General features: G+C 39.3%; 1 protein-coding gene across 3 annotated transcripts in view; it reads left to right on the top strand.

Annotated features, from left to right (window-relative positions):
- The window catches only part of Alms1 (ALMS1 centrosome and basal body associated protein), a 112,825-nt gene extending 103,036 nt beyond the window's left edge, over positions 1–9,789 (top strand). For all 3 annotated transcript variants that reach the window (XM_090336692.1, XM_090336691.1, XM_090336690.1), the window contains 7 exons: positions 2,070–2,178; positions 2,639–2,842; positions 3,179–3,420; positions 4,308–4,461; positions 5,396–5,450; positions 8,785–8,884; positions 9,638–9,789. In XM_090336692.1, the coding sequence (XP_090192818.1) occupies positions 2,070–2,178; positions 2,639–2,842; positions 3,179–3,420; positions 4,308–4,461; positions 5,396–5,450; positions 8,785–8,884; positions 9,638–9,682 (909 nt within the window). In that variant the 3' untranslated portion in view covers positions 9,683–9,789. The remainder of the gene's footprint in view (positions 1–2,069; positions 2,179–2,638; positions 2,843–3,178; positions 3,421–4,307; positions 4,462–5,395; positions 5,451–8,784; positions 8,885–9,637) is intronic.
- Positions 9,790–14,120: the final 4,331 nt, after the last annotated feature.

Raw genomic sequence — 14,120 nt, 5'->3', positions numbered from 1 at the left:
TTCTCTGGGAGGAAGGTCACTTAAGCATTAACCTCACAGAGCAAGTCTATTCATACCAGTGGAACTAGACACTAGCAGCATATACAGAAAGCTGGGAATCAGAATACCAAGTCAACTTAGTGGCTGTAGAAAAATCTGCTTTGGGGTCTTTCCTAATAATAAGTAGGGTCCAATTAGTCATTAAAAAAATACATAGTTTCATTATTGATGAGGAATGGTTCCTTGTACCACACTGGCAGTTGTACTCCAGTCTTTTAGAAGCAAATAATGATTGGAGCCTAGACTTGTCAGAGGACTTCTTAGTCCCCAACAAAATCACCATTGACTCCTGTCATCAGAAATTTCTCAAACCTGTCTTTTTAAAAGAGTTTGGAGTATTTTTTTTCAATACTCATTAAAGTATATACATCAGTTTTCCTCTAAGGGCCTTTTTAAAGTAGGACTTTCAGTGCTGGGTTTCCAATCCTGGGTAATCCAGACAAAGGCTGTGGTTTATTTAGCTATCTCATTATTGACTTTATGGGCTATGTTAATTAAAAAGGGCTCGTGTGCACTAGTCACCTAGTGTTGCCCAGTGAAAGTCATATCAATAGTTCATACATTGTCAGAGACTTCTAAGACAAAGCTAGTATTTGCCTGTATGTTTAGTATATTTTTCCTAAGGGTTATTTGACCCCTGATGTAATTATGTAAATAGTTTTGCTTAGATACTTCCTGTTGAACTTTCCCAGGACTCTCAGGATAGTGATGCACTTAAGAGTATGCTATCTTCTGAATTTGGGTTCCAGTTAAGCAACCTTATCAGTATTGAATTTCTTGGATCTTGTAGTGTTTTGAGGTCAGCCTGAAGGATTTGAAATTACTCATTAACTTCATTTAAGATGTCTTCTTTTCTGAAGGCAGCATTATATTGAGCCATGTATAATGTTTATATTTAATATAATATTTATATTAGCCCAAGTAGAGCAAAAATTCTGGTAATTAGTTAAACTGCCCTTTGGGATCATCACAATATGGAAGGTTAGAGCTTCGTTGATTAAACAGGTTAGAATAAAAAATGCTGTGAATCCAACAGTTGTACACTGACTGTCCTTGGACATTTAATCCTCCTGCTGGATATTGTCTCTGGGAATTTCTCTGCCCTGTTCAGGTGGACATCTTGGTCAAATTAGTTGCCCTAGTGCGTCTTCAAAAACTGCAGAGCCAAGTGCCCACAGGATTATGCCTGTGATCCTAGTGACTCAGGAGGCTAAGTACTCTAAGGATCATAGTTCAAAGATAGCCTGGACAGAAAAATTTGTGAGACTACTTCAGACTCATCAAAACAACATTTCTCCTACAATGATGAAGTTACAACCTGAGGCAAGACATTTCTGTGAGAACCAAGTTGAAGTTTTATACTGTTCGACTATATTTGGATAATCTTTTCATTTCTATCAGATTCAATAGCTAAATTTGTCTTTATTGCTCTATTTGCTTGTTATATAGCTATTTTAAAGGTGTTTCAGGCTCTTGCATGTGTTTTATAATTCTCCACTTATTCAAGAAATATCATAGTTCCTTTAGTACTTTGCTCTTTGTCTTTGTCTGAGTGTCCAAATCCACTCTTAGTATAGGAGAGCACTCTATACACTTCATCACTTAGATCCTTCCAGGCTTTTTTAGACAGCATCAAAATTATATATAGGTGTCAAGTGAAAATGACATTCTGGAAAAGCATCAGGCTAAGGTTGGGTCGCATCGTTTTTAGAGTTCTCCCCAAGCTCTGGGAAAGTGTGTGAGCCATCTGGTCTAATAAAGAGGACTGGAATGGCATTCTCTGACCACCAGAAAACTGGGAGTGACGCAAGAATGGCCACTAATAACATCCTTGTGTCTTACTGTTTTATAACAGTTCTGCTGAACCAGAATTCTCCCAGTCATTCACACATGGCCTGTGTTCACATTGTTCATTGTTTCTCCAACTGCATCTCAACAATTTGACTCTTGAGAGCCTATAGGCTTGTTTATCCTGGAGATGATTATGTCATTGCTTACAGAGAACTATAACAGGGATCTTGATTTTTCAGATGGCAAACCACATGATTTCTTCTGACTCTGTTTCATCTGCCAGTAGTTGCATGAGCTTGAACTCTACTCTTTGCACTGAGCAAATGCTCAACAAAGGCATCCAAGCAGGTAAATTACTTGAATTTCGACTTTTCTATTGTAATAAAAAAAAGGTCCTTAAACAGATTGAAACTGACATAGTAAAGGAAATAAAAGTGCTGATGCTTTATGTCTATAATCCTGGCTACTCAGGAGACTGAGATCTGGGAATCATGGTTTAAAGCCTTTCTGGGCAGGAAAGTCCACGAAACTCTTTATCTCTAGATAATCACAGAAAAAGCCAAAAGTGTGAGTGTTAGCCTTGAGCAAAAGAAGCATAGGGATAGGTCAGAGTTCAAGCCCTAGGACCAGCAAAATATGTAAGTAAACCAATAAATTAATATGAAATAAACATTAAAATTGTACACATACACACATAAATCTAGGTGTTACTTTTCACTTAAAAATTGACAAAAATCCAAGTGTATAAGCCAGAATTTATCTAATTGAATTATGTTTCTAATAATCACATCTATGATCTTTCTTTCAGGTAACTTGGAGATTGTTAGTGGTGTCAAGAAACACACTCGTGATGTTGGGATAACTTTCCCAACTCCAAGTTCTAGTGAGGCCATATTAGAAGAGGACAGTGGTGGGACTTCTTTGTCAGGAGAAATAATCAAAGAGAAAATGTTCTTTGCCAAGTCTCTTGGAGACAAAAAGTTAAGCAAGAGCAGGCAGAATTCCTGTGAAGGTCAGTGTATTTTCTCTCAATTTAATAATCTTCATTTTGAAGGTTGACTTCTTTATTCCAGTTAGTTTATGATCATTGTGGCAGAAAAAGTAGTGTGTTAAGTCTTACAAAGCTAACAGTCTTGTTTCTTGATGACTATATATTCACTCTACCAACCCCTGTTCACCATTTTAACAGATTTAGAAAGTATTGGAACTATATTTGCGAAGTCAGACTGGCTAATAGTGACTTGGGGTACCTCACAGCTGATCCCCGAAAGTCTGTATTATATGCTTGTCTTTGACAATAGTTGGGTTGGACTAAAAAAAAAATCTCTCTTAAAAATATTTCCTGTAGGAGTTTCTTGGTTTGTTCCATTGGAAAATGGGAAATTTGCTACTAAGAAAGAAAACCTTCCCAAGATTTATGGTCCTGGTATCTCCTGGTTTGAGCCAATATCCAGAACCAAACCCTGGAGGGAGCCACTGCGAGAACAGAACTGGCAGAGGCAGTGCACAGTTGGTTGGGGGTTTCAGCCAGGCCCAGGAAGAGGTGTTGGCCAAGAACAACTGACACCATTCGTGAGGACAACTCTACAGGTATTTTTAAGGGTCAAAAAGGACAAGACACAGATGAGTTAGGTGCATGACGGGCATTTTGAGGTTTAGTTACATGACCTTTTTAGTTAGCAACTGCACAGTTTATCTCTTACTGTGTAAGGGCTAGGTTTCTCAGTCCAAGTCTGTAATATTCGTAATGTTCTAAATAGTGTATCTCTTCTCAGATGTAGAGATAAGCCAACAGAAGGGAAGTAATTATGGCTTATCAGATGCCTAAATACCAACATGTAGAGTTAGTTCACAGAGGCCTGGTGTGTGCCAGCATTGTTATTTGTTTCTGGACTTAGGTAGTCTGTTCCTACTTTACACAAGATTCAAAAGGCACCTGGTCTTTATGGTGTACACTCTCTGTCTGTCTCTCTGTTTTTCTCTCTGACTTATACTGTCTGTCTCTTTCTGCCTCTCTCTCTCTGACTCTCTGCCTCTCTCTCCCTCCCTCCCTTCTTCTCTTACTGTTTTTCCGGTACTGAGGGCCAAACCCAGGGCCTTGCACATACTAGGTAAGCACTGTTCCTCTGAATGACACTCAGCCTTTAACAAGTCTCTTCTTTATCTTTGAGGGCTAAAATAAATGTTATTTAAGGATAGGTGTGTTTGAAGAGAACATTAAAAAGGATCAGGTGTCAAACTCTTGTCTCATCAACAATTGAGAAAGTTGTAACTGCCACAGCTTAAACCAAAAGCATTTTTTGAGGTCTTTGATTTCCCTGCTGGAGCTCTCCCCGGTTTTGAGTAATCAGAGAATCCTGCTTTAGATTCTTTCTACACTTTAGAAGAGGTACTCCAAACCTGCTAGCCAAGTGCTTTTCTGGCCACTTAAGAGGGCAGACTCCATCTTCACACAAGGTTGGGCCTTTTCTCCTTAGGAATCACTTCAGCTTCATAGACCTGACTTCATTTCCCGTTCTGGGGAGCGGATTAAGCGCCTCAAGTTAATAGTTCAGGAAAGGAAGCTACAGAATGTGTTTCAGAGTGAGCGGAATGCACTGTTCAATGTCACACACCGCCTGCGTAAGAGAGGTACACCCTATTTTCATTTTCCTGTGAGTGATAGAGAAGACCAGGCTGCTGTTCTGCGGAAGGGCTGCACAATGTGAGGCCACTTAGGAGGTATCAATGTGCCTTTTGCTTGCTGAGACTCAAATCTTTGTATCCAGCAGACCAGCACAACCTAGCTCTTGGCACTTCTGTGTTCCAAGTAAGCCAGTTCTAGCCTGTCACTACTTTTCTCAAAGGAGAACATGCCTGAGAATGAGGGGATATATATATATATATATATATATATATATATATATATATATATGCTCTGAACAATTTGTTCATGAACAATTTGATTCCAAAAAATGTGTTTCCTTTGAAGAAGAAGCCAGTTCTGTGTTACTTACCATATAGGATGGTAGTAACAAGAACAATCGGAAACAGGTAGTAACCCTTCCACCTTCTCTGGTGGTCTCACAGCGCGTCTCTGTGGCAGGTACAATAAATAGTGCTACTTTTCAGTGAGAAGACTAAGTCAAAGTTCAGAATCCTCACTCAAAATTACACACATGATGGTGAAAGAGCCAGCATTCCAACCCCCCACCCCCGGGAGGGGTGGAAAAGGGAGGCCACAGTCTGCACTTAACAATTACATTAAACCTAAGATGTCAAGTAAATGAAATATGTAAGCTGTGAAAACTATAAAGTACTTCCTAAGGCTGTCATCACAGCCTTACCTGTAAACTGGTTGTTTTTGCAGTTCTGATTGTCTGGTCTGTGCCACAAGGACCACAGGCTGCTGTCACAGTTCCCTAGTCCAGTTTTGCCTTCAGCCTTGGTCATAGTCAATGCTCACTATCTGCTATAACCTCCTCAGGTTTAGGAGCTCAAAGGCCAGCAGCTTCTTGTAGCTGTAGGCTATCACATCTTTCCTGATTAAGTTACTACCTACTAAATACCATTTCTTCTCTCTTAGTTCTCATGAAGAACAAGCCTATTGGGAGGAAAGAAATGATTCAGAGATCTAAACGGTAACGAGGTGGGGAGGAGGGAAGCAAGAGTAATTATAAAATGTATATAAAACCATTAGGTGGTTAAGAGCTCTGCTCTAGTTTGCCCTCACTTATAGCTCTTGAGTACGAAAGTAATAGTAAAATAGATAGCAGATATGGTATGAGTAATTCATAGGCAAAACAAAAAATAGTCTCCAGGGATGCCTATGCCTTTGTCAGGCTTAGTAACTTACATGTAACTAAAGAATATTTAGAGGGGGTGGAAGAGGGAAATGGGGACAAAAACATAAGAAGGGGTATCAATGTATGAGAAGTAATGCACCTACTATCTGGTGAATGTAACTGTAACCCCTATATATATATTACCTCAATAATAAAAAATAAAATGAGAACAAGAAAGTTCCATTGCCAAGGACACAAGCTGATACCAGAGTTTATGCCCATTCATGTACTTTCTGTCATATTTAATTGGTGATTTACTGTATCATTTTCAAAACCACAGATATCATAAATTCATGATAGTAATTGTTATTTTTGCTGAGTGGTATATTTCATGTAAGTAAATTTATGTGTAAGGATTACTACTATATTATGGTTTGCTTTTATTGCATAGGCTTTAATTTTATCAAAGGAAAACCATCTCAACTTTTTTATGGTCTCAGTTATTCACTGTGACACTATTTTCAATTTTTTTAATGTGTCAGAAAGCCACATGGAGGGCCGGGAGTTTGGCCTAGTGGTAGAGTGCTTACCTAGCATGCACGAAGACCCGGGTTTGATTCCTTGGTGCCACATACAAAGAAAAAAGCCGGAAGTGGTTCTGTGGCTCATGTGGTAGAGCTCTAGCCTTGAAAAAGTCCAAGGACAGTGCTCAGGCCCAGAGCTCAAGGCCAGGACTGGCAAAAAAAAAAAAAAAGCCACATGGAAAAAAAGAACAAGAATCAATTTGTAAAAATAATTTTGCCTTAAATTTAAATAATGAATAAATAATAGCATAACCCCCCCAAAAAAAAGAATATTTAGAAAATATTTCTTTGAGGCCAATCCTTTTTCCTTAGCAATCCTGTTTCTAGCTGTTTATCTAATACAGTGAAAAAAGAAGCATTTTCTCCTGCACATTTAGGCTTTAAAACTCAAGTTACAAAAGCACATATCACAGGTGCAATTTATGGCCTCTAAAAAGAAGTATTTGTGAATACATAGATGTACTTTGTATATGCATGCATGTTTGTATATTATGCAATATCTATATAAGATACATACGAAAAACCTGGTAATAGCAGATCCCTTTGGGAAAAAGTTTTGAGTGGCTAGGTTACAAAGTACAGGGATAGGAAATACAAAAGTTATTCACCTTTTTATACTTGAGTTTGTGCCATTTTAAACATTACCTTTTTTAAAAATCAATTTGGTATATGTATATGTTCATCATGAGGATTCCATCTGTAGTTAATGGATACATTTTAGGGATTCACTGGAAGCTTGCTTGTTTCAATAGTTGTTTTATGCTTAAAGTAGTACTTTCTGAAATAGTGGTTCTGGAAAGCAGTCTGTCTCATGTAATCGAAGCATTCCTCTGGAGATCTGTCATTTTTTACTGTACATTAAGTAAACCTTTGAAAGTCATGCCAAGGGATGCTTTAATTCACTGGCTCTCTGAGGGTGGTCCATGGATCTTTGAGAGTTACTGAGGCCCTTTCAAGGTGTCTGCAAGGTCAACGCTACTTTCAAACCAATAAAGTCACTATGTGCCTTTTTCTCTTATTGACTCTGGTACTTATGGAGGCAAAAAGCAATGGAGAGGAGGCCAGGGCATTAGAAGCACTGTTGAAGACAACAGCACCAACCTGGCACCAAAATACCAGCAGTACCATGCAGCACACAAGGCACTTCTACTGCACCTAAAATCTTATAATCTGACATTATCCTAAAAAGGAAGAAATGAGTCTCTCATTTCAGCCAGAGAAATAGCTGACAGTATCAGCTGCCAATGGAAACAAGTGAGCTTAAAAATAAAATTCTTCAGTACCACATATATAGAAAAAAAGCCAGAAGTGGTACTGTGGCTCAAGTGGTAGTGCTCTAGCCTTAAGAAGCCTAAGGACAGTGCTCAGGCCCTGAGTTTAAGCCCCAGGACTGGTCAAAAAAGAATAAAATTCTGGAACACTTGTATCTACCAGGATACATTAGAAAACATTCCAGTACTTATACTTTTCTTTTATACTTTTCACAAGATGAGCAGTAATATTAACAAATGTGACCATTTTTATTACTTAAGTAAATTTATCAACACTGGAAAATCTGAAGAACACACTTGTCAAAACATTACAAGTAAAACTACCACTTTTTGAATTTAAAGAAGATTGAGCTAGGTATGGTAGCATATGTCTATAATGTCATCACCAGAGAGGCTGAGGCAGCAGGATTATGCATTCAAGGCCAGCCAGAGTTTTAAAACAAGATACTGTGTCAAAAAATCCAAAGCAGAAAGTATTGATTACTTAGAATGTTTAAGCTATTTGTCTTAGTTCTGGGTACATATGTTTAAATGTGTACTTCAACTAGAATGACATGTGACAACAGAGCATGTAGAGGGAGATAGGAAGTCCAGCTGACGTCCTTTATTCCCAGAATGAGATTTGTAAAAACAAACAAAAAAAAGTAGTACTAGCCTTCTCACTATAGTTTTTTGTTGCTGTTGATGTGGTGGTGGTTTTGAAAAATATCTTTATTTTCACCTAAACATAGACTACTTACATTAGCATATTATAGGCTTACTATTTTGCAACTTACTGTTATTTTTAAGTGGGTTAAGAAGTAATTTTTAAGGGTTGGACATGGCTCAAGTGGTAGAACATTTTGCCCCTGTTTCTTTGTTCTAACCTACTGTTTTCCTATTTTCCCAGAAGTGACTACTAATGAGGTTTTGTTACATTCTTTTTTTTTTTTTTAACCAGTCCTGGGGCTTGAACTCAGGGCCTGAGCACTGTCCATGGGCTTTTTCAAGGCTAGAGCTCTACCACTTGAGCCACAGCAGCATTTCTGGCTTTTTCTATATATGTGGTACTGAAGACTTGAACCCTGGTCTTCATGCATGCTTGTCAAGCACTCTACCAGTAGGCCAAACTCCTGGCCTATTACATTCTTACTTACCTGCTTCAATATTGTGAGCACCCAACCATAGACATCCAACTGTCCATGGAATGATGGGTATATGGCAGTCATGGACATACCCGAGGTGCTAAATGCCTTATAGTGGTTGAGTTTGGGGATATTTTATAAGATGCAATCATATATCGCTGTACCTGGTAACCTCGTTGCTTTCTGTCTTCCACTTGTACCATTCTCTTAGGATTTATGAGCAGCTTCCAGAAGTACAGAAAAAGAGAGAAGAGGAGAAGAGGAAGTCAGAATATAAGTCCAACCGGCTACGAGCTGAGCTCTTCAGAAAGGTCAGTTGAGTTGTCACTCTGCTCAGAGTTGGATGACCAGGTGTATCAAGAGAGATGGAAGGAAACAATCAGTCAACAATGTTTGAGAAGTGAAGTGGGTTCAGAATGCACTGTTGTCATGCTAGTATTTCAGACACAAGGCACCTGTGATCAGCTCAGCTTCAGCTCTGCAACCTTAATTGAAATGAAACCAAATTTCACACATAGGAGGTGATTTTGATATCATGGTAGAATGAACAATAGACTTGCTCAGGTGGATTCCCTGAGATGTAGACTGGCTACTGAGCTTGAAGGACCATGCCTTAACTGTTCTTCTCCTCATCGTACTTCTGAGGACATTTACCAAAAGACTTGATCCCAGCTCCTGCCATATTGGCCTAGAGAACTATCTCTGATAGCCCTGAGCTCACATTGAAGGAGGTAGAGGATACTGCATGGCCTCAATACTATGTTAGCATCACAGAACTGAGCCCCTTGCTGTGCTCACGTGTTATGAACTGGTGGTCTGCTCGGTCTATCACAACTTGAGATTGTCTATATCTGTTAGAATTGAAAAGTATTGTTTGTAGATTATCTTTTCTAAAAACTTTAGGAAGAATTATTGTTTAATTCTTATGGTTTCATAGCTGAGTAAGAAACAACTGGTAGAGATTGCTGCTCAGGTCTCTTCAACAACATAGCTGAAGTAAGGAATGTCACCTGCCCTTGAGGACAAGTTTGCTTGACTTTTCTGCCTTTTTTTTTCCTCCACAGAAATTGACCAATCAACTTCTGGGGAGAAAAGTTCCATGGGATTAATGTAAGATTATTTTCTCAGAGCCTTCAAGTTATTTTTTTATGAACCTTGAGAAACATAGTCCTTACTTTTATGGATCTGGTTTAATAAAGCTAAATTCTTTGTGTTCTTTGTGCTTATGTAATTCAATCATTTCTAGGAGAAAGCAGTTCTTTCTCCATAGAGGCTTATACCACAGGGTTGTACATCCCAATGGTATTATGTCTTTTTTTTTTTTTTTGCGCCAGTCCTGGGCTTGAGCTCAGGGCTTGAGCACTGTCCTTGGACTTTCTCAAGCCTAGAGCTCTACCACTTGAGCCTCAGCACCATTTCGGGCTTTTTTCTATGTATGTGGTGCCAAGGAATCGAACCCGGGTCTTCGTGCATGATAGGCAAGCACTTTAACCACTAGGCCAAACTCCCAGCCCCTTATGTCTTAATTGTACCCAAGAATGAGCCCCTCTTTGTACATGTTTTAGTTAGAAAATCACTCTGACTCACAGTAAACCAAACAGCAAGAATAGTGAATGTATAGATATGATGTTGTAAAAATGTTATTTATTTAAGACAGTGAAATGACAATGTAGGAAATGGAAGAGGATAATTGTAGTTCATGTAACCCACAAAGGATTTTCATTCAGAATATATAACAAACTTGTACAAATCAATTTCCCAAAAATGTCATTCACAGGAAAATGGGCTAAGTAATAACAGAAGAACAAACACACCTAGCCCATGAACACAAAACATTGCTTCACTTTAATGAAGGAAATTCACATTATGAACAATAAAAATACGTTTTGATGTTTAATAGACTAGCAAATATTGTTCATTCTTTCCAAGTGTTGACAAGAATGTGAGTCAAAAGAAATTCACATATTGCTTAAACAAATTTGCCTTTACTCTATAATGTGGTGATTCTGTATGTGCGCTCTGGCAAATGTGCCTGCTGCCAGTCCATCCAGGAAGGGAACATGTTCATAACAGCAAAAGACTGAAAACAAATATGATGTCCTTTCACAAGAGAGTAGGTAAGCAACAAGTAACATCTTCACACAGAAGAATCCTAGACACATACCAGGAATGTAGCCTAGTGGTAGAGTGCTCATCTAACATGCACAAAGCCCTGGGCTTGACTCCTCAGTACCACATACACAGAAAAGAGTGGAAGTGATGCTTATGGCTCAAGTAGTAGAGCACTAGCTTTGAGAAAGTCCAAGAACAGTGCTCAGGCCCTGAGTTCAATCCCAAGGACTGGCCAAAAAAAATGTAAGTTCTGATAGAAGCTACCACAAACTGAGTAAAAAACATGAAAGAAGAAAGACTCAAAAGAACCAGTCTGGTGTGTTTCTATTTCCATGAGATAGATAAAAGTTTGAGGTTCTTAGCTCCAAGTCACCACCACAAATCTGCAGCTGTCTCAAGTGGTAGAATGCTAAACCTTGAGCAAAACAGTTCAGGGACAGCACCTAGGCCTTGCCTTCAAGTCCCAGGACTATTACACGTACAAAAATGCCAACCTGGGCCAATTGGTGAAGGCCTGGGTAAATTAAGTAAATAAATGCATTGCTTAAGAGTACAAATGAAATAGATTACAAACCAATATGGTACAGGCAATTTTCTTGCTTGTTTTGTGGAATATGGGGATGGGAAGTCACCACATACCAGTCTCATCCTACTGTTCATCATTCTATTGGCTTGCACTAGGCAGGCCTAAGCTGTAGCTTTTTTTTTTTTTTCCTCAATGCTAGAGCTCTACCACTTGAGCCTCAGCACCACTTCCGGCTTTTTTCTATGTATGTGGTGCCGAGGAATTGAACCCAGGTCTTCGTGCGTGCTAGGCAAGCACTCTACCACTAGGCCAAACTCACGGCCCAGCTGTAGCTTTTTTGATAAAGGGTTTCTGTCTCCCAGGCTGGCTTTAGATTGACAATTCTGCCTCAGACCTACAATTGCCAGATGTATACCAACAGGAGTTGCAAGCTTTTTAAGGATAGTAGTTGATAAGGACAGAAGAGAAATAAACACAGAGTACAAATATTGTGTCATTCCATTTATAGGCAGATTCATAAAGCAGAAATGGGTGACTGGTTTCTAGGGACAGGGAGGAATGGGAAATTAGAGTTTGTGTTGAATGAGTACAGAGGTTATTGAGATGTATTGGATATGGTTGGGACTGATGGTTCCACAAAATTGTGGGTACTTTCAATACCACTAAATAATACTATTTCAAAAGTGGCTACACAATTGGCAGGTTGAGGCAGCAAGGCAGTGCAAAGCCAGCCTGTGTTACATGCTAATACCCTGTCTCAGAAAGACAAAAAGTAAATAAATATATTATCATGGTAAATTTATATTATATATGTAACTCAGAAAGTCATATTAAGCTATGCCATTCAGTTAGTACAACAATGAGGACAAAAATCAACTTAAATGATCTAAGAAGAAAACAATTTGAAAATGAAAAAGTTGTTGCTGAAGGCATGGATCAAGTGGTAGAGCACCTGCCTAGTAAGCATATCCTGAGTTTAAACTCCAGTGCCACTAAGGGAAGGAGAGGAGGGAGAGAGAAAAGGTGGGCTGCGGGAAGGGAGGGAATGAGAATGAGGAAAGACAAGGAAACATGATAGGCTAATGGAGGAGAAAGGGTAGTTGTGAAGCCTGACAGTATAGTTTCTCTTGGGATCATCTGGCCCATCAGTAGTAAATAAAAGGTGGTATGCCCACCTTTTGGTGGAATAAATCTGGCCTTTAGAAATGAAAGAAATTGGGCTGGGAGTATGGTCTAGTGGTACAGTGCCTAGCATGCACGATGCCCTGGGTTTAATTCCCTGATACCACATACAAAGAAAAAAGCTGTAAGTGGTGCTGTGGTAGAGCGCTAGCCTTGAAAAGGCTCAAGGACAGTGTCCAGGCCCTGAGTTCAAGCCCCAGGACTGGCGGGGGGAAAAAAAGTTCTGATAGGAACTACCACAAAATGCCACAGAATGAATGGAAAACATGAAAGAAAAAAGACTCAAAAGAACCAGTCTGGTATGTTTCCTCTTACATGAGCTACATAGACTGACCAATTCATAGAGACAAAAAGCAGAACTAAGCTGGGCATGGTGGCTCACACCTGTAATCCTAGCTACTCAGGAGACTGAGATCTGAGGATCGCAATTCAAAGCCATCTTGGACACTTAAAGTCGGTATGATTCGTCTCCAGTTAACCACTAGAAAACCATAAGTGGCTCCAGTGGTAGGGCAGAAGCCTAGAGCTGAAGAACTCAGGGACAGCACCCAGGCCCAGAGTTCAAAACCCATGGCTAAAAAAAAATGTAGAACTAAGGATGCCAGGGTGGAGGATGGAGAAGACAGGAAGTTTTTCCTATTGGACATAGTTTCTGTTTGGATGATGTTAAAAAGGAAAAAAACAAACATAGTCAATGACAGTTGTACAGCATTGCAAAGGTAATGAATACACTGATACGCTGTGAAATGGCTTGTCATATGTTGTATAAGTTTTGACACACTAAAGCAATACAAAGGACAGGTAGGGGAAGGCTGAAAGAGCTTGGGCTGGCAGAACCTCCTTGTATGCACATATTGGGGACTGGGCAGATACACAAGCCTGGGAAAAAAGAAAAAATAAAAACAAAATATGAAGGCTAGTTGAATGAACTCATACATTAGTAATACAAGAAGAAATCTTTGTGCCTCTACTACTGCCACATTCAAAGCAAAATCTTGCCCTTAACACTGAAAAACTAATTGGTATTAGCTGACTAAAAAGGAAAAAGTTTGGAATCAACCTTCTAGAGTTTATTGCTGCTGAATATCAAATGATCTTACACAGGCCTCCAATCCTTCCTAATTTCTATGTCCCACTCCACATTAGTACAAGTGAGTTCCTACAAATTTGCCTTTGACCGCTCCCTGAAATCCCTGCAATTCAAGGGCTGCCATGTCCCATTGCCCACAAAAAGCAATTTCTGCCTCCCTCCAATACCCTTCCCTTCTCATGTGACTCCACAGCCAGCAACAACCTGTCTACTTGATCCAAGTTTGAATCCTGTAAGTACACAGTGACCTTTAGGTTCCAATGGCAAGTGTCTAATATCACTAGTTTGCTTCCATGATCAAGTATAACCAAAGGAATGCCTTTTAAATTTCTGAGACCAGTAGACTTGGGGTTCAACATGGCCCCGCCCACTTTCCTTGGCTTAGAGAAAGCAGATGATACAGCTTCAACTCCCCATAAAACTCAGCAGCTTTGTTCTCCCTAGCTGACTTTACCCTACTTGAGCTTTTATTATATATTTATTTATTTATTTACACATATATAATTATCATTGTACAAGTGATATACAGGGCAGGGGGGTTTCAGTTACTTGAGTCAGGTCATGAGTACAAGTCTTTTTGAACCATGTCTGTCCTTTGCTTAGTCTCCCATTTTTCCCTCCTGTCCTAACCCAAGAT

The sequence above is a fragment of the Megascapheus bottae genome, chromosome 7, assembly GCF_031878675.1.
Source record: "Megascapheus bottae isolate mThoBot1 chromosome 7, mThoBot2.hap1, whole genome shotgun sequence".
Taxonomy (NCBI): Eukaryota; Metazoa; Chordata; class Mammalia; order Rodentia; family Geomyidae; genus Megascapheus; species Megascapheus bottae.
This window is presented reverse-complemented; position numbering and strand designations above follow the sequence as displayed.